Source organism: Apodemus sylvaticus, chromosome 12 (assembly GCF_947179515.1).
Source record: "Apodemus sylvaticus chromosome 12, mApoSyl1.1, whole genome shotgun sequence".
NCBI classification, from domain to species: Eukaryota; Metazoa; Chordata; class Mammalia; order Rodentia; family Muridae; genus Apodemus; species Apodemus sylvaticus.
Window position 1 is genome coordinate 38,845,057 of NC_067483.1, and position 19,907 is coordinate 38,864,963.

At 50.7% G+C, this 19,907-nt stretch overlaps 1 protein-coding gene across 2 annotated transcripts; it reads left to right on the top strand.

The window, feature by feature from the left end:
* Nuak2 (NUAK family kinase 2) lies at positions 1–16,794 on the top strand. 2 transcript variants are annotated; one of them, XM_052200391.1, is made up of 7 exons: positions 1–382; positions 8,758–8,878; positions 11,479–11,630; positions 11,919–11,984; positions 13,410–13,529; positions 13,980–14,112; positions 14,827–16,794. In XM_052200391.1, exons 1-7 carry the CDS (start codon positions 140–142, stop codon positions 15,888–15,890), a joined length of 1,899 nt encoding a protein of 632 aa, XP_052056351.1. In that variant the 5' UTR covers positions 1–139; the 3' UTR covers positions 15,891–16,794. The 2 variants fall into 2 exon arrangements, with proteins under 2 accessions (XP_052056351.1, XP_052056352.1); XM_052200392.1 differs by lacking the exon at positions 1–382 and adding an exon at positions 1,301–1,451.
* The last annotated feature ends 3,113 nt before the right edge of the window (positions 16,795–19,907 follow it).

The following is a 19,907-nucleotide window of genomic DNA, read 5'->3' on the forward strand; positions in this document are numbered from 1 at the left end:
GACATTCCCCCTCGAAACGTTTTATGGCAATTCGGAACGCGGGGCTTTCTAGCGTGCTCGGGTGCGGCTGTGACCTCTGAGCCCGCGCTCTCCGCGCGCTGCTGCTGCCCGACCCCCTCCGTCTTACCGTCCCCGCACCATGGAGTCGGTGGCCTTACCCCGGCGCGCGAGCCAGGCTCCCTCGGCCTCCGCCCTGGCCACGGAGAGCTCCCGGCCGCTGGAGGACAGGCTCATCAAGTCGCCCAAACCTCTGATGAAGAAGCAGGCGGTGAAGCGGCACCATCACAAACACAACCTGAGGCACCGCTACGAGTTCCTGGAGACCCTGGGCAAGGGTACCTACGGGAAGGTGAAGAAGGCACGAGAGAGCTCCGGACGCCTGGTGAGTGTCCCTCGCGGCTCCCAGCTCTCGGGAGCTCACAGCGCGTCCCTTGCAGTGTTCTCCTCGGCTGAGTTGCCAGGCGCGCGCATTTTAGATGTGTCTGTCTGTCCGTGGTTTTCAGGAAAGTGTTCATGGACCTGAGAACCTTAGCTTAGCTAGTTGCCTGTGGTTTGAGAAGATAGGGCTTAACTTGAATTTTGACTGGAAAAAACAAACGTCAACAGAGTAGAGTGGAAGGAGGAAGTTGAAAGCACCAGATCTCAGTAGATGGATGAGGTGTGGAGATCTTTAACTCTGGCTTGACACTTTGGGGCCTTTCCAGCCGGAGATGAAGCAAAGTTTCGTTGTGATGGGCTTTTATTCTGGGAAATGTAAAACCAGGCCCGAGTGCCAGGTCCACTATATCTCCCAGCACTCCATCCAAGTCTTTGGGTGTGAGGCCTTTGGGGAACTTGCCCTTTTGATTTACGCATGTGTAATCGTAATAGTAATTCGTAACTCCGAGCAAGTTCCTCCATCTCAGTTTTCTGTTTCCCCTTCTACAAAAATAGAGAGAACACAGCCTGTTTCACAAACTGCTTGGAAAAGTAAGATATAAGTGTGAATGCACTTAAGATGAGCTCTGATCATGGTTCCTGTGTTGAGAATGAATACTTCTATATGGAAACGCTCCCATGAAAGAATAGCAAATTTACCAAAAGTTACACAACAATGTTTCTTCCACTCCAGTTTAGTGGGCCTGGGTATCAGCTGGGTACTTGTTTAAAATGCTCAGTCTCTCATTTCCCACCAAGGAAGTATTTTATTAAAGGTCTATAATTCACATTTTAGCAAGCCTCAGAGCAGGTGGTTTAGAGATAACATTTGGCAGGTCCAGTGGATGCAGGTTGTGGGGGGGGCAGTGTATGTGTGGCCAGCATTTGCCCTATTGACTATGGGAATGGTCCCTTCCCCTAATTGTTTGCTTTTGCAGCCAGTAGCTGGTTTGAAATTCAAGAAGTCATTTCATTGGTGAAGGAGAGTGGATGTTGGAGAAAGGAGTGGATTATAACCCCATCAATAGGAACAAGTATGTTTTTCCTGCTTAGGCCTGGCACAGTCCCCAGTTGCCCGCTGCCAGGTTACAGTTATTGGGCAATCGTGTACTTCCGGGCTTTCTTTTCTTTCTCTTTCTATAAAGTGCCAGGGCCCCAGAGGCTCCAGGCTTGAGACTTCAGGGCCCGGGCTTTGTCTGGGGGCTTAGGTAGAAAAGAGTTGCTAATAGTGGCTTGTGTCCCATGTCGTTTGTTATGGGAAGAGGGTTAAGGGAGCTGGAGTGTCTGAGAAGCTGAGATCAAAGTTCAGAGTTCCATCAGCTCTTGACTGAGGTCACTGCCTTACACACACACACACACACACACACACACACACACACACACAGAGAGAGAGAGAGAGAGAGAGAGAGAGAGAGAGAGAGATTTTAAAGTGAACTAAATCAATGACTCTTACATCAAAACAAAGAGAATCAGAAGGAACTCCCAGGTTCATGTGTCTTGCTGTGTGCAAGAAGCCAAGATCAGCAAATGTGGAGAGTCTGTTCTGAAACTCCCCAACCAGACCACCCAGGATCGCTGTTGGGAGTTTGCTCAGGGTCCCCCCTCTTTCTTGGAAAGCAGCTCTCTGCTGTGCTAGTGATTTCTCAATCCTGGAGCAGTGCCCTCACCCCCACCCACCGACCCACCCCTACATCTTAACTGCTCTCCCTAAAGAGACAATGCTTGATGCTTCAGCATTGATGCTTGATGCTTCAGTGGGGCAGAGGGGCTTGCTCCACAGAGCTGGGACTGTTGGTGGGAGCTCGGTTCCCAGGAAAGCCTCCTGCCATCTGGAATTTCTCACCACATTTGCAGCTCGCACCTCTCACTCTCTTGCAGAGGTGGTTAAGCAGGGTCCCATGGGATTATCTGCAGGGAGGGACAGGTAGTGGGGACTAATGGTGGCTCCAGGAGGGCATCAGAGGAAAAACAAATATTTGCTCTGGATCTCAGACACATTCCTGGTATCCAAATGACATTTCCTCCTGTGAGTCTCCCAGCTCCCCTGACCAACCCCTCTCCCTAAAGAGAAAACCACATGCTGCCAGGGGTCTCACCGAAGCCTTTGGTCTGATCAGCATGGATATCTCAATCGCCCCTAAGGGGTGCCAGCACAGTCAGGAAGGGAGCCCATGTGAGTAGTTCTGTCGTGTCACATTGCTTCTATTCCTTTTACATTTTCCATTGCCCAGTGGGCTACAAAACATTGGGAACCCACGGAGACAAGCTGCTTCCTCCATTGGCAGATGAGGGAACTGAGGCCCGGAGAGGGGAAGTGACTTGTCTTCTGGCTGGGCAATGACAGACCTGCAGCAAAACCCCCAGACTTGTCCACCATAAGCCTCGGATGACCAAGTGCTGAGTCTTGGTCTAGAAGTGAGTTTTGAGATGAGCCTGGGCTTGCCTCTGACTGCTTTGTCATCCCATCGGCTAGCTCCAGCTGCGCTGCCCGCGCTGCAGGCAACGTTTAGAGTGGGAGACAGCACTGGGAGCCCCCATTCTGTGCTGGAGGATCCTGGGTGAAGGAACGATACCATATTCTTGCAGAGTGTCCAATCGTGCTTCCCGTTGCTTACCAGATGCGTTACCTCTCTGTGTTCCTCGGCGTCCTCATCTGTAAAATGCAGATTATAATGGGTTTCTCCTAGGATTAAAGAAAGTAATATCTGTAAAGTCCTAGCAGTGTCTCAGATACACGGGGGGCGGGGGGGAGGTTTAATGTCCCAGTCAGGGTGGCTTTGACCTAGGGAACTCTCTTATCTTGGTCCTCTTCTGCCTCAGTAAGAAGCGTGGATCGGGCTCAGCCTTCTTGAGTTGAATCACTGTGGTCTCTGCTTTGTTCAAAGCCCTCGTCTCTCATTCAGCCAACTTCAGAGAAGGGCTCCTGTTGGCCAGCTGCCAAAGGCTTGTTGGGCAAGATGCTGTCCTCCCAGCTCCTCCTGCACCTGCCCGCTCAGCAGCAGCAGGGAGGGAGGCTGCAGGCGACTCTCATCCTTGGGCTCCAGCCAAACCACACAAAAGGGCTGGGCAGAGAAGCTCCTTGCTCAGGAACCTAGCAGAGTGGGCGAGAAGGAGGCAGGGAGGAGGCGGCATTATATGGGACTGGGGGAGATGGCTCAGGGTACCTCCTGATTCCTGGGCTAGCTCTTGGTAGGGTGGTCCATCCCCGCTGCTCAGCCAAGCCTGCCTAACCTAACCTATCCGGCACTATCTAAGTGGGTCATCATCCAGCTCCTTGTCTGCTTCCCACGAAAGTGCAGAGAGGAGTCAAGGATCTTGGCTGTGAGCATTGATGCTCGACTTGGCCCATCTCTCCCAGCACCCAGAACCAGCATCTCTGCCCTCCCTACCCCCTTCCCTTCTTTTTCTTTCTAAAGCTTTTTGATCACCTGAATACAGATCATTCCTAATCCAAGCTCTGGGAGAGAGAAGGTATTTACCCATGGAGCCTCGGCACCAGCTCCTCAGGGCGTTGGCAAAGAGTGGGCATGTTTTAAGTGGAAGGAGTGGCACACACAACATGGCCCATGGCAAGATACGGGCAGTCCCTTCTCCAGGGATGGGGAGGGGCAGGATTGGACACCTCCAAGGAACTTTTGTCTTCTGAGACACTAGCTTCTCCTCCATTGTGGTCCTGTCCCGTGCATGGAGGAACTTTGGCGAAGTGAGTTTATCTTTCTGAAGTGTTCACTGCTGGCTGGGGAATTAGCTTTGTTGCCTCTATGAACTCGCAGAGCTTCAAGGATGAGAAAATTCACTGGGATGGTTCCAGCGGGTATTATGCTCTGGCAGTTAGCATGGCCGAGCAGGATGGCCTACCCACAGTCCTTAGACGGCTCCTTCCTGGCATTGCCATGACCCATTTCTGAAGAAGCTGGACACGGAACGCTGAAGCCCAGAAGGGAACTTAGAGATCTACCCTGATCTGCCTGGCATGCTCTGATTCCCTTCCTAGCCCATTGTCTTAGCTGAAAACCTCACCCATCCTTCCATATCTGAAACAGTTTTCTCCTGGGCTGGTTCCCCATGCTCTTCCAAGTAAAGAAAGCCACGTCCAGTGTCCCCCAAGACCTTCCTCAAGCCAGGACTTTAAGGCTAGACAGCCCAGGAGTGCAGCGATAGCCGAGCACATGCTTCTCTTGCAGAAGATCTGGGTTTGGTTCCCAGCACCCGTGTGGCTGGCCGCTCAGAACCATCTGTAACTCCAATTTCAGAGGATCCAAAGCTCTCTTCTGACTTTCATGGGCATCGTATGTCTGTGGTACACCAGCCTGGCACACCGGCAAAACACCCATATGCATAGAGTAAAAATAAATAAGTCTTATCAGACAAACAAACTAGACAGCCCAGTTAGCCCGATTCTCCCAGTTTTCTGTGCCTTGTGTTGTATGGCTTGAGAAAGACAAATGTTCACATACACAGAATTATCCTTGGTCTGGTGTTCCTTCTGCTGCAGAATGTGATGGCCAAATAATAAATTGATTATATGTGGGTAATATGCAGGGTAAAGAGGGTGGGTTAATCATTGTGTCAGTGAGCTGAAATGAGGGTTCAGTGTTTAACAGCACTTGGTACTCTTCCAGACCATTCAGTTTCCATTCCCAGGACCCCCACCATCACAACCACACCTAACTCTACTTTCAGGGTTTCTGACACCCTCTTCAGACCTCCCTGGGCACCAGGCACATACCTGGTGCATATACTTATATATGTAAAATAAATAAATAAATTTATAAAAATTAAAAAAAAACCCTGGTGCATATACTTATACATGTAAAATAAATAAATAAATAAATTTACAAAAATTAAAAGAAAAAAACCCTACAAAACAACTGTGTCAGGACAAAGACCTTGGCCTGTGGCCATCATCCCTTTGGGTTGGGTACCTGTCTGCAGTTGGTACCTTCTTCCTAGGCTTTAGTCAGCTTATTTTCATCCTTAAGCACAGTTGCCAATAACCCTGCAGGTGAGAACAAAGGTCTCTAGAAATTAGTTCTTGTAACTGAGGGAGACTCCACCCAGGCCTGGGAGGGAGGGAGCGGGAAACCTTATCTGGTCACTGGTTCCTTCAGGCAAAGATCATCCAGGGACTGAACAAATAGATATTTGTGATGAGTGTTCATTAGTGTGCAGCTGTGGAGGGCCTTCTGCACGCAGGGCTCTTTCTAGTCTTGAGAGGTAGTAGGTTGAACTTACTTTGATATACTAGGGCTGGGAGAGTTTGGGAACAGTGGCCTAGCCCTACCGTGCCAGTGATAAATCAGTCCTTCCTATCTGTCACCGTTTGGGGGACTGATGGAGGACCAGTAATGCCCCTTGTTTCCTTCCTGGGAAGTGCTAGACAGGATCTCCCAGGACCTACTATAGATGACTGGGGCTTCGTCGACCTGCTCCTAACCCCTCTGATGTCTTTAGGAGAATGAAACGGGGTGAAATTAGAATTTCAGGTCTTCTAAGGTTAGAAGAAGTGGATCTTGATACCTGTGTGTCCACTAGCCATACCCAATAATTCCTAGCACCCTCAAAATCTGTTTTGGAAACTCATTTCTTTTGGCCCCTGTACCCTTAGAGCTCTGTCCCTAAGCCTATGACGTCATCTCGGTACTCTACACACTGATGGGTACACAACTGTGCATCTGACATCTGCCCAGTCTTTGCCTGGCTGCATTTTAAGCACTCGGGTATTTTTAGTTGTCTAGATAGTGGTGTGTGTTTACATACGACTGTTTTTACTACCCACTAATAGATCTTTTACAGATCTTTGTCTCTAAAGAGTTCACAGCCCTTTACTCATTGTCTGGTTTCATGAACAAAGGCTTACAGAGAAGAGAGCGGGGCCGTGCAATCTCCCCTTCAGGGTGAGAAAAGCAGTGTGGAGCTGCAGTGTGTGGGAGCATTGCCCTGTGCTGAATGGAGAAGAGAGAGAGCGCTTCTACTTGCAGCAATAGTCAAGGCCTTTGCCCTGCTCCCCTGTTCTAAGCCCAGGGGTTTTCTGCCTAGCTCTTTAGGGAGTGGGGTTAGAGAAGAATCAGACAGATCCTCCCATCTGCATCGTCCCCCTGCATTGGGCCTCTCAGGGATGAGGCACCATGGTGACCATCTGCTATTGTCCTCCCTGCCCCGTTCTGGGGAGGGCTGAGAATGGGGCCTGCCCCCTTCAGCAATGCAGCTTTAGGGCCTGATGGGGTGGAGGGCACGCCACCCCTGGCCCGTTGCCGGGGTGACCGCTGTGGGCATTGTGAGCAACTCCTCTGACAGGATTAGGGCTATTCCGCATTCTTGTCAGATGGGGAGCATAAACCGAAAGAGCCTGCTGTCCAGAGAGCTGATGCTATTGTCTACCTCCAGAGCCTGTGAAAGGGTGGATTAGAGGCCCCGCCCCTTGAGCTGGGGTTTCCTTTCTGTCTCCTTTTGAATCCAGAGGGGAGGCCAGCCCTCCTGGGAAATTGAATGAGGAGCTGTTTACCTCAGACTGGGCCTTCATATTTCTCATTACTTGTGTGCAGGGGAAGTCCTGTGTTTACCATTCTGTTGGCGTCCTTGCCCAGAACTTGCCAGGAACTGACTGACCTGGGACGCCTAACCCTTACCCAGTCTGAGGGCCACTGGCTTTTGTACACAAAAAATTCTGATTCACAGACCAGAGCGGGAAAGCACACACACACACACACACACACACACACACACACACACACACACACACACCTGCCCCCAGACTACTTAGTTCAATCTGTTTATTTCACACAAAGGCAGCTGAGGCACCGAGAAGGGTAGGACTTGCCTACAGCCACTGGGATAGAACCGGAGAACCAGGCGTACTGGGTCCTGGCTCTATGGTTTCCGGTCTCAATATTCTAGAGAATGCCTTGGACCAGAAAGATGGGAGCTCTTAGGTGTTGATTTGTAGCTCTCCTGTTTCTTCTGAACTCACCCTTCCTGAACCCACCACACACCAGCTGGAGGTCTTAATCCTTTCCCATCTTTAAGACCCTTTAAGACAGCAAGCCCAGAGGACTGTCTGTCTACTCGAAGACTGCTCACTGGGGGGTGGACTTTTTTGTTGTTGTTTTGTTTTGATGATCATTTTTATTATGGCAAATAGCTCACTAGCATATTAAACATATCCACAATGTTGTAAATCATCACAATACAAAATATAATGTTTTTATTTAATGCATATTGCTGTCTTCTCTGGATGTATGCTTGTACATCTGCAGAGGGCATCTGGTCCCTTGGAACTAGAGTTACAGACAGTTGTGAACTACCAAACTCAAGTCCTTTGGAAGAACAGCCAGTGCTCTTAGTGCCAAGACATCTCTTCTTCAGCCCTCTAAGACAGTTTTATCATCCCAAATAGAAGTGCTGTGCCCATTAAATAGTAATGCCCCCATGCCATCTTTTGCCCTATACTCCTGGTAACTTCTGACCTACTTTCTCTCGCTAGAGTTGTTTATTTTAGTTCCTCATAAAAGGGGATGCCATAACATTTGTCACTCTGGGACAAACTTATTTCCCTAAGTATATTTTCATGGTTTGGCCATGTTATAGCAGGTATCAGGATTCCATTCCTTTTCTGACAGATTGATACCAAATTTGTCTATCCATTCACCTGTAGGTAGGCATTTGGGTTGCTTTATTGTTTGACTAGTGAGTGGTTGTTTATAGCGAATTGGCGTTTGGGACAGAAGAAGAACTACACTCAGCTTGCCAGCTGTGCTAGTTGGTGACTACGACTTTAAGGAAAGCATCCAGCTTGTTGGGTTTCCAGTTTCTTCACCAGTGGCTGAGGTTGAAGATGCTTTCTTTATCTGCTTTCCAAAGCTCTTGCGAGGTCCAGTATATTTACTAATGCAGTCAATTGCTATTCACTGACCGATGTGTGCCAGGTCCTCTACCTGGCATCAAGTGCTGAGCAAATCATCCTGAGCAAGTCATCTCAGATCCTTGTCCTTGGGGTGTACAGTGTCCTTGGGATGCACTGCGCATATTTGATTTGTAAATCCTAAAGCATCAACTCTCACACCGCTGCAGGCTGTTACACTTCTTGTTCATTGGTAGACTTTTAAAATGGGGTCATTAGTCAGTGCTGTTTTGACTGAACTGGACTCAGGTGACAACCTTGACAAAGTGATCTTCCAGTTCCTGTCACCTGCCCTGGTGAAGGTGGGTGACCTCTCTTGGTACCTGCTATGTGTTGCAGCTACAGGCAGAGTAGCAGGGCCAGAGCTCATGGAACATCCTCAGAGATGTCTCTGCCTTGCTAGACCTTTCTCCTTAATCTCCTGCTTCCTCTGTTCCCAGGTGGCCATCAAGTCAATCAGGAAAGACAAAATCAAAGATGAACAGGACCTGTTGCACATAAGGAGGGAGATTGAGATCATGTCTTCGCTCAACCACCCCCACATCATTGCCATTCATGAAGGTACAGTCGTGGAGCTGGAGCTGGGAGCCAGGAATCCGGGCATGTGTGTGTGTGTGTGTGTGTGTGTGTGTGTGTGTGCACAGAAGTCAGTTCTGCTGACACAAAGAGGTAGCATGTGCCCAATGGTGATGCCTGTAACCCCAGCCCTAGGAGGCCTAAATTCAAGGTCATCCAAAGGTGCATAACAGGACCCTGCCTTTAAATAAACACATATCTTAAATAAAGTTCTCTTTAAAAAGGAAGTAAGAATGATGAAGGCTTTGGAGTTGCAAAAGCTGCCATAACCCTGCCACGTGACACAGGACTTCTCCCTGTGTCATACAAAATGGCATAATCCATCTATATCACAGGGTGGTTGCAAAAATCCCACTGGATACTGACACCGAGTACTCTCTAAGTGGAAAAGCTATAGTTAGTGTGTGTGTCTGAAGCATGGCTGGGGTCCTACCTAGAATCCCACGCCTGCTAGGTAAGTGCTGTAAATTGAGCTGCATCCTCACCCCAGACTGCAAGCCTTTTGTCGTTGTCGTTTGTTGAGTTTTTCCCTAGTAGCACTGCCTCCCGACCCCACGAGATCCTTAGCAACTCAGGAGAGGCTAAAAGGCCAGCGTCCACACCTGTCTCAGGTGTGTGGGTGCTGTTCAACGCTCCTCTGTCCCCAGGCCTCCTTCCTAAAGTTGCCTTGTGCCCCTGAATCACTCGTGCATGGTTTTAGTCTCGCCTCTCTACTGACATCAGTTCTGGCTTGATCACTCTGGCTGCCCTCTTCCCTGCAGCCCAGACAACAAAGTGAGCAGGAGGGAGTGACGAGGGAAGGAGGAAGAATGCCCTCCCACGTACACCTGTCTGCTTCAAGTCTTTATGCAACTTCAGTAACCGGGATCACAGGGACAGCAGGAGGAGGGAAAGGAGGGAGGAGCCTGTGGACTTGTCTGGAATGGTTTTCTTTTGTCTGAAGATTCCTGGTAGGCTGAATAGAAATGTCTCTACTCTCAGGTTCATAGGAAGATAAAGGGCAAAGCTACTGTTATGACCCTGTGGCTTGAGTCTGTCCCATGAGGAGCCCAGACAAGTGGCTGAGAAGGCTAATGGTACTTCTCTTTTCTTCCCTCCCAGAACAGTGGGCAGATTACGCTTTGTGATTGTGTGTGTGTGTGTGTGTGTGTGTGTGTGTGTGTGTGCGCGCCCACACACACATGTGCATAAATTGGTATATATATGAATTCTCTCCATACCCAGTTCCCACTTGGGTCGGAGAACTGAACTAATGCTCAGAGTTTTGTTTTGTTTTCATTGTTGTTGTTTTTTGTTTTGTTTTGCTCTGTTAGTGTGTGTGTGTGTGTGTGTGAGCACTTGTGAGCACACGCACTCAGGCGTGTTGATGGTTCAGGCATAGGGCACATCACTGTTACTGGTGTCTAAAGGGTTCCTCCAGGTTAATTTCCATCTTGATGTTTTGGCCTATGGGAATGCTGGGACTGACTTCTAATGTTCCTCAAAATGCACCATGCCTGCTCTTTATCTTTAGTTCCTAGCATATAAACTGAGAACCACATGGGAGGAGTCCCCGTCAGGTCCTCCTAAGAGTCTGTGTCACCATGTTCACCTGGAAAACACCACCACAAGTCTTTTTCTGGCCTTGAAACTGAGAGCTCACCCTTTAGCTCCTTCTCAGAGGCTCTGGGGCTGGCCTGGCGAGCCAAACTCATAGGACCCGTTTAACACAAAGATGCGATGTCATGCACTAGCGTGTTCTGACAGACACACCAGCTGAAGGGCCAGGATGAAGGGCCAGTTATTTTCTATGTTTTTAGAGGACTGGAGCTAGGAGTCAGCCTGGGGTGGTAAGACAGCCCCTCCTACCCATGGAGATGGGCTAACCGGGGTGGGCTGACGGCCAAGAAGCAAGCCAGCCGGCCAATTAATTACCACGTGTTTATTGATTGCCTCTGTGATCGAGGCCATATGCACTCTGGCCCCAGCCTGCATACTCTGAATGGTGGCAGGACTGAGGACTGTCTCCGCTCTCACAGTCACGGGACAGGTCTCAGGTTTTAGAATTATACAGGAGAACAGTTTACAGTAATAGGTCCTGTTTTCCAGCACTTTCCCGTGTATCGAATACTATACCAGACCAACAGCTGTCTGTCACTGCTTTCTTGCCTGTTTCTCACCTGAGCCCTGGGAAGTTGCTGTTGTCTGATCTCAAGGGAGATCAGACAACAAACCAAAGCACAATGGTTTGATTATGTATCCAAGTTCATCCGGCAACTCTGCGTGCTCACTGGTAGATCTAGTAGCGGTTCGACCAAGGTCTTTTACTCCTACAATGATATCTCTGCCTTCCTGGGAGATTGCAGAGTCCTCAGAAACCTAAACCTAGCCACTGACCTCATGTCTTGATTTGCTGCTCCAAGAAGACCCCAGTCTTCTTCCTAGGCTCTTCCGCCCTTATTCGCTGCCCTGTGGCCGCTGTCCCCTGGAGCAGACATTCCACACGGAGGTCCTATCTGGGATGAGGCTGTGAAAGAGACTGTGGCCCCAGGTGGGAGCGGCGTTCCTTCTCCGGGAGGCCTGACGTTCTCGATTGCCCTCTCCAGTGTTTGAAAATAGCAGCAAGATTGTGATTGTTATGGAGTATGCCAGCCGAGGAGATCTGTATGACTACATCAGTGAGCGGCCACGGCTGAGTGAGCGGGACGCCAGGCACTTCTTCCGACAGATCGTGTCTGCCTTGCACTACTGCCACCAGGTGAGTGCCCATCCACCAGACCTAGCCGCATTCTTTGGGGGGGGGAGAGTGTCTCTGGGGCGCTGAGGCTGGGACTCTGAGGAAGGCTTCTGGACTCTCAGACCAAGGAATGCTGGTATTTCTGGCTTTGTTCTCTTGACCACAGAAAGACCTTGAACCCTGTGGGTGAATTTGTATCCCAGTGTGCCTGCACTTAACTCTGATAGTTAGGTTTTCTAGATGAGGTCTCTTGTCTCCACTCCCATCCCTGGTGACACTCCCTGACTCAGTTCTTTTTTCTTCTTTTAGAACGGGATTGTTCACCGGGATCTCAAGCTGGAGAACATCCTTCTAGACGCCAATGGAAATATCAAGGTGAGCCCCGCTTCTGGTTCCTCAAAGCTCTAAGTGCTTAGTGGGTCCTAGTACCTTAGCCATCTTCCATCCCAACACTTCCTTTGTAGATATGAGGCACCAAGCCCTCAAGAGGAAAATCACCTCACTAGTGACTGGCAGAGGCTAGGCTAGAACAGAAATGAAGACTCTGCCTCTCAGGCCAGTTACATCACAAGCGTGGCAAGGGTCTAATCAAGGGTCAATTTTCATTCTTAACTTTGGGGCCAACAGGTACTGAGTCTCGTTCCCCTTGCTCTGAGTGCTTGCGCACAAACACAGTCTAATCTGCTACAGTCAAGAAGCCCTGCGGCCTTTCCTTATTGCTGTCACTTTCTGTTTCCCCGAAAACACCGGGTTCTCATTCTCCTGCTGAAACAGCTAGATTTATGTCAATCACAAGTTCATGCCAAGGAAATAAACAAGAATCTCAGGGCTGGACGGGCAAGAGGACAAGAGCTAGCTGAGGTGACAGGCTAGCCTGGCAAACAAGTGGGAGGGTGACAGTCTGGCCCTTTTCAGATCTACCCGACATAGGACAAGGGTCACTGTGTGGGTGCTGACCTGCGTGTCCTAAAGTATCCTGATACTCAGTCGGTAGCCCTTATCCAGGCCATTCCTGAAGGAGGTGGGGTTTCTTTGATGCTGGCAGGAAAGGGAGGCCAGAGCCGGTAAACTCACACAAGCCAGAAGGGCAGAGACTCTGTTGGTACCAATCATCGACATCATTACCAGTTCACCTGGCAACTGCTTGATAAGACGCCAATAAAGCCATAAACAAAGGAGCCAGGGTTTCATAAATAGCCCTCCCCACCCTGCACGCATGACCCTTTGATGGGGCGAAGAGTGAGATAGCCCCAGGGTCCTGACCTCCACCTCTAGCAGATGGGAAAGAGGAGGATGATCTTAGAACCTCTCTGGCCCCTAAAATCCAGCAGCTCGGGGACTCCTTTGAGAGACGATTCCATCTCCTGGGCTGTAAACAGCTCTGACTTTTGTCCTCTCCTCTGCCCCTTACCCATGCAGGTCCACCCTGGCTTTCTGCATAGGTGTGGGCAGAGATAAACCCATGGCTCAAAAGGGCAGCTCAGGCTTCACATAGTTACTGGGTCAGGGGCCTTGCTTGCCTATCGAGGGCTTTAAGGCACTGTCTTTCAGGACCTGAGCTATGAAACATGGGTTGGGTGTCTCTTTCCTTCCACCAGGGCCTGGCTTTTCCCAGTATCCTGTGTTTCCGGGGGTGGGGGTGGGGATGGGGGGGACCAGAAAACGATAGTGATAAGGTGAGGAGCTGAAGGGCTTCTTGAGTGCAGCAGATTAAACTGTGTATTCCCTGAAGAAAGGATGGCCAAGAACTGTGGAACAACCCAACCTTTGTTCTGACCAGTGTTTGTCCCGACCCTATAGATTGCTGATTTTGGCCTCTCCAACCTGTACCACAAAGGCAAGTTCCTCCAGACGTTCTGTGGGAGTCCCCTCTATGCCTCACCTGAGATTGTCAATGGGAAGCCCTATGTGGGCCCAGAGGTAAGCAACCTTCTCCTACTGCATCTCTGAATCCAGGTCATGCAGGATAGATAAGGTAGTTTCCTAGTTGCTTCCTCTTCTGAGCACAGTGACTTGCCAAGCGTTGAGGGGGAGATAGCAAAGCGGTCATAGAACAGAGGTCTCCTGGTATCGTCTCGTTCTTGTCCCCTCCTGGCACTCAGTCCATCTTGACCCAGAAGGACGCAGTGGCCTGGCCACCGTTCCTATGCTCGTGGCTGTCCTATCCAGAGGAAAGGGACTTTTCCTATGAGCTCCTGACCCCTCTGTCATACCCACTACTTCAGCCTCTAGTTACAAGAGAGGGTAAGAGGAAGCCTTCAGATGAGACCTTCACGTCTCCCATCATGCTGGAGACGCGGATGGCAGCTCTCCAGTCTGCAGCACGTGGTGCTGTGTCTTTGCTGAGCAGCCCTACCCCCTCTCTCTCAGGTGGACAGCTGGTCTCTGGGCGTTCTCCTGTACATCCTGGTGCACGGCACCATGCCCTTCGACGGGCAGGATCATAAAACACTAGTGAAGCAAATCAGTAGCGGAGCTTACCGTGAGCCGCCCAAGCCCTCTGGTGAGTGGGAGCTGTGGTCGGGCTGGGGTAGTGGGGTGCCTGCTGTCACTGCCAAGGATTCCCAACACAGTGACTAGACAGTGGCAATAAGAAATGTAGCAGTCCTTAGTAACTTGGGGAGATAAGGATGTGCCCCACTGTTCTCCAGTCTGAGACCTCTGAGGAAGGGGGCAGCTTTCTCCAATGTGAACATGCTTTAGAAGCGCTCCCCTAAAGTCCAGCTTAATCCTCTTTGCTATAGTTGTATTGTTTCTTAGTGACTTTCTCCTCATCCTGTGAAATCTGAGCCTTTATATAAGATATAGACAGTGGGAAGCCGAATGGGAGAGCTTCGCTTTGCTGTTGAGCATAATCCCAGAGAATTAATTTTGTTTTTTTTTGTTTTTGTTTTTTTTGGTTTTTCGAGACAGGATTTTTCTGTGTAGACCAGGCTGGCCTCGAACTCAGAAATCCGCCTACCTCTGCCTCCCAAGTGCTGGGATTAAAGGCGTGCGCTACCGGCCCCCCCCCCCCCCCCCTTATCCTAGAGGATTGAGTTTCAGCAGGGAAAGTTGGCCTGGGGAATGGGCCTGAGCCTGTACGGAGCCTGAGGAAGGAATACACTAGTCTCACCCAGAAGCATGAACGCTGTCCACCTTCAGGGGAGGCAGGCCCGTGGGAGAAGCCCTTGGATGCGGTTCTTGCAGCTCTCAAGCCTTTGCCTTTGTTTTACAGATGCCTGCGGCCTGATCCGGTGGCTGTTAATGGTGAATCCCACCCTTCGGGCCACGCTGGAGGATGTAGCCAGTCATTGGTGGGTCAACTGGGGCTACAGCACCCGGGTTGGGGAACCGGAAGCTCTGCGTGAGGGCGGCCACCCTAGTGGGGATTCTGGCCGGGCTTCCATGGCGGACTGGTTACGCCGCTCGTCCCGCCCCCTCCTGGAAAATGGAGCCAAGGTGTGCAGCTTCTTCAAGCAGCACGTGCCGGGAGCTGGAAGCACTGCGCCGGGGCTGGAGCGGCAGCATTCACTCAAGAAGTCCCGCAAGGAGAACGACATGGCTCAGACTCTGCAGGGTGATCCAGCCGAGGATACCGCCGCTCGCCCGGGCAAAAACAGCCTCAAGCTTCCCAAAGGCATTCTTAAGAAAAAGACCTCTACCTCATCAGGGGAGGTACAGGAGGACCCTCAGGAACTCAGGCCCGTGCCTGATACCCCAGGGCAGCCTGGCCCTGCTGTATCCCTGCTCCCAAGGAAGGGCATCCTTAAGAAGTCTCGGCAGCGTGAATCTGGTTACTACTCCTCTCCAGAGCCCAGTGAGTCTGGGGAACTGTTAGATGCCGGTGATGTGTTTGTGAGTGTGGACCCCGTGGAACAGAAGTCTCCACAAGCCTCAGGGCTCCTCCTCCACCGCAAGGGCATTCTCAAACTCAACGGCAAGTTCTCCCGCACAGCCTTAGAAGGCACTACCCCCAGCACCTTTGGCTCCCTGGACCAACTGGCCTGCTGCCCTCATCCTTCAGTCCGAGCCAGCCGCCCTTCAGGGGCTGTGAGTGAGGACAGCATCCTGTCCTCCGAGTCCTTTGACCAGTTGGACTTGCCGGAGCGGCTTCCCGAAACCCCACTGAGGGGCTGTGTGTCTGTGGACAACCTGAGGAGGCTGGAGCAGCCTCCTTCGGAAGGCCTGAAGCGGTGGTGGCAGGAATCTTTGGGGGATAGCTGCTTTTCTCTGACAGACTGCCAAGAGGTGACAGCAGCCTACAGACAAGCCCTAGGAATCTGCTCGAAGCTCAGCTGAGGAGGAGAAGCAGTGCCCCGGTATGAAGCAGGCTCTGAGAGGATTTGCAGGGGAACCCCCGGGTGGGATGCCCAGGGACTAGAGTATTTTTAAGTACATCAGGGCCTCTATGTCTTCAGCCTGACTGAACCTGGAAGATGAGAGAAATCGTACAGATGTAGAAAGGAACGGGAGGACCTACAAAGAGCCCTGGCTGTCGGGATGGTTACAGCCGGGCCACAGAGACCTGAAAGTGCCTACCTCCTGTACGCCATGAACGTCACCTAGGACGTTTCCCACCCCGTTCTCTGCCAGTGTCGGGGTGCACCTTCACACTCAGCGACCACCAGGGTTAGAGCCCCCACATCCATGGAGGTGCTGTGGAGTAACCTACCCTATTTAAAGGGGAAACAGCCTCTGGTTTCCATCTCTGCTGCTGTGCATCTCAAAAACCTGGAAAGACTCTGGACTGCTGTTTGACTTCATCTCAAAGGGACCGGATGCCTCTGGACCCCACCTTAGACCTCAGAGACTCGAGCCTCAAAGCTGTTCCTGATATCCAGACTTTGGATGGATGTGTCTGTTTCTCAGGCCAACAGGACCTAGAATGTGCTGACTTATTTATTTTTGTGATTCTCACTTCTCGTTTTTGTTTTATTTTTTATTTTTATTTTTTAAGTGAATTTTGCTGCTTTCTGTAATGTGAATGCTGTGTTCTGGGGAAAGCCACTGTTCCATTGATGTTTATGTAGAGAGAAGTGTTTGGCAATGGTGTCCCTCTAATCACAGGGGCAGCTTTTTCACATGTATGTCTTAAAGCACTGTCTGGATGGAGTCTCCAGTCGCTTCACACCTGAGGCTGCCCACCCTCCCTCATCTGTGGCCAAAACCACCTCATTAAAACCAGCAATGGTAACTGGAAAAACAGTCTCTTGTTCTCTTTGGGGGACTTGGGTTCACATCTTTGAGCCTTTTGATACTTTGTGACCTCAGATGGGACACAGATTCTGTTTAATCAAAATAGGGCAAGGGGATTCCGAGGGGCAACTGGGTGGCCAGGACGCTGTTTAATGTGTATTCTCAATCTCTAGCACCGTAAAAAAATCAAATCAATCAATCAATCAATCAATCAAGCCCTTCCAAAACACCCAGTCCACCTGCCGTTAAGCCTGACCTATTAAGCAATCTGGAAAACAAGCCCAGCATTCTGGATTTTTCTTTCCTTCCCTAGTACTCAAGGAAGAAATGGATCAGGTGGATTTCTCCAGTTGATTCCCTTCCCCAGCTGCCCCCTCCCCCTGGCTCCCCTCCCCCACTGGCCTGTGCCCTGCCCCCCTGGTGCCTGAAGACTCTCCCACAGCCTTTATTCCCTCTGAAGAAATTCCCTTTCCTTCCCGTACTGGACAGCTTCTGTCCCTGGGCCCTAGCTCCGGACTCTGGGAGGAAGTCAAGAATGCTTGGAATGTCCATCCTCCCTGGCCTGCCCCTCAGCCCCCTGCAGAGCTGTCCCTGCAGCCTGTTCCATTGAGAAACTGCTGGACTCTGGGACTGGATAGAGGGAGGGACAGAGGGCAAAGTGCAGGCAAGCAGCTGGCTGCCTTTGGTTCTGAGCAGGCTCTCTCCCCACCCCCACTCCTGACCTATTCTGGTATTCACCCCCTAATTGTCCAGTTCTGACTGGCTTCAGTTTCCCAGCTATACACCCCACCTGTCCTCCCAGTGTGGGGCATTGCTGGATGAGGACTTGGGCCTCCCTCATTATACCTAGAGACTTAGAAAGGTCACAGTCTGGAGACAAAACGGGAAGGCTGGTCCGCTAGGGGGTTAAGACAGCACAGTTCACAAAGAAACTGCTTGAGTGACAGCAGATGTGCCCGAGGTCCCAGGACAGGGCTAGGCTTACATAAACACTTGGGCCTTCATCCTGCAGCTGACTGAGCAAGGTTGGTTGCTTCCTTCCCTTTGGGCCTGAAACGAGTCCTTGGTGTGCTCAACTCTGGCAGACAGCTTGGGTTGTGGTTAGACTGGGGGCAGGCAGCACACGGCGACACGGAAGAATTAAACTCATTGAAAATTGTCCAGGAAGCATTGATGGGAAGCTTAGATGAAGGAAAGATCATTCTGGGAGATAACAGAGGCTATCATTTATTCTTATTTATTTATTTTTGATGTTTGGGATCAAACTTGGAGCCCTGCTAGGCAAACATTACATCACTGAGCTGCAAACTCCAATTCTTGTTGAGTCGAGATAAGGTCTCAGCATAATTCTTTCTCTCCTGTGTCAGTACCAGCACCCTAGGCTTGTGGCCCACTCCTGCAACAGGAACTTCATGCAGAGTGCCTGGCTCCGGGCTCTCAGTAGCTTCGTTACATCCTTGTGAGCTTGTTATTTACTCTCATTTTGCAAAGAAACAGAAATTCAAAACATTACTTTACATTGTGGAAACAAACTTGAAACCCAGATCTGTGAAAAAAGTCACACACTGAGGAGCAAAAAGGTTCACGGGAGCTGGAGTGGCTGAAAAAAACAGAAGCCAACGACCACACCTACCAGGGAATAGCTGGTTGTGTGCTAAGCTCTTGTTCAGGCACAAGATCTGGAAAAATGTCCTCTCCTGGACACACTTCCCCTGGCTGCCAAGAAAGGAAATGGAGAAGAGGGGGCAGCAGGAATGGGGGAGACCAAGGAGGAGGCTGAGCCTCGTCAGACATCTGAGACAAGGGCCAGAAGGGACACAGCACCTCACTTTCTGAGCAGGAGCTGAGCCTCAAGGGCTTCTGGGTTGGTGAAGTCCCTGTGGTCTGTTTAATAGCCTGGGAGCTAAGTCATGGATGGGAGGAAGGGGTGCATGTGGGGAGGTGGGGAGGAGCCCCAAAAATCTAGCCTTGGACTGTAGATTTCATCTGCCCAGACCTCCTCACCTGCTAGGACACTTCATACCAAAGGCATTCCAGAAAGCAGGCTCAGCGATGACGCCGGGGGCCCCGAGGGACAAGGCTGGAGCTGCAGGAATCTTTAGTGCCACATCAGCGCTTCCGGAATGTGAACAACCTAGACAAAGATGGGGGAGGCGGCTCGAGGAGATCAGAAAGACTTTTTGAATGCTCTCTGTTCCTGGCCCTTTCCTGAGGCACAGGCGGGATCATGATGTTCTTGAGTGGACACCCCCTCGTGGGGTAGGGCCGTGGGAGGGAAACTCCCATGACACATTGGCCTGGCTCCCTGGCTCAAGATCTGATGACCCTTCTGTCTCCCTCTGCACCATCCTGAAGAGGGAGAGTAAGAGGAGAAGAACAGAGTAGAAATGTGGGGAGCAGCAGACCCCACTCCCCCAGAAGAACATATGCAGACTTCAGGAGTGGGAATCCAAACTCTGACTGCCACACACAAACACACACATACACACATACACATACATACACACATACACAAACATATACACACATGCATACATATACACACATGCATACACATACACACATACACACATACACACACACACACACATACACACATCCCGATACAAATAAGCTGAACGATTCTAGCTGATTAATGAGGAAAGCTGTGGCAGGCTTGATGGGGACCTAGCAGAAGACCACTTTTGAAAGAAAATGCCGGGTCTAGGACCAGAGTTGCAGCAGCACAAAAACGGGAGCAACCAGATCTGGGGGTGTAGTCTGAAGGGGTAACCAACAGTGTTTCAGGCTGATGGAGGAGGAGTGGGGTAAACCTGGGCTGGGGTGGAGGCCTGTAGACCTCTCAGTCCAGGAAGCAAGAAAGTAGACTGTGGTTGTCTGAGGCTACTTCCCACTTTAAGATTTTGGGATTCTATTAAACTGGAAGGCAGATCTTTCCAGAGCTGATAGGCTGCCTCCTAAGCTAGCCTGTACTGTTCTGTCCTGGGGAGGCCTGCAGTGTTGAGCTGGAGACAAGGGCAGGGCCAGCATTATCCTGATAAACCAGGAAAGGCTCTCTCTGAAGGACGAGAGGAGAAAGTTGGGGAGTGTATGGTCCTGTGTGTAGCTTAACTTTCCTGA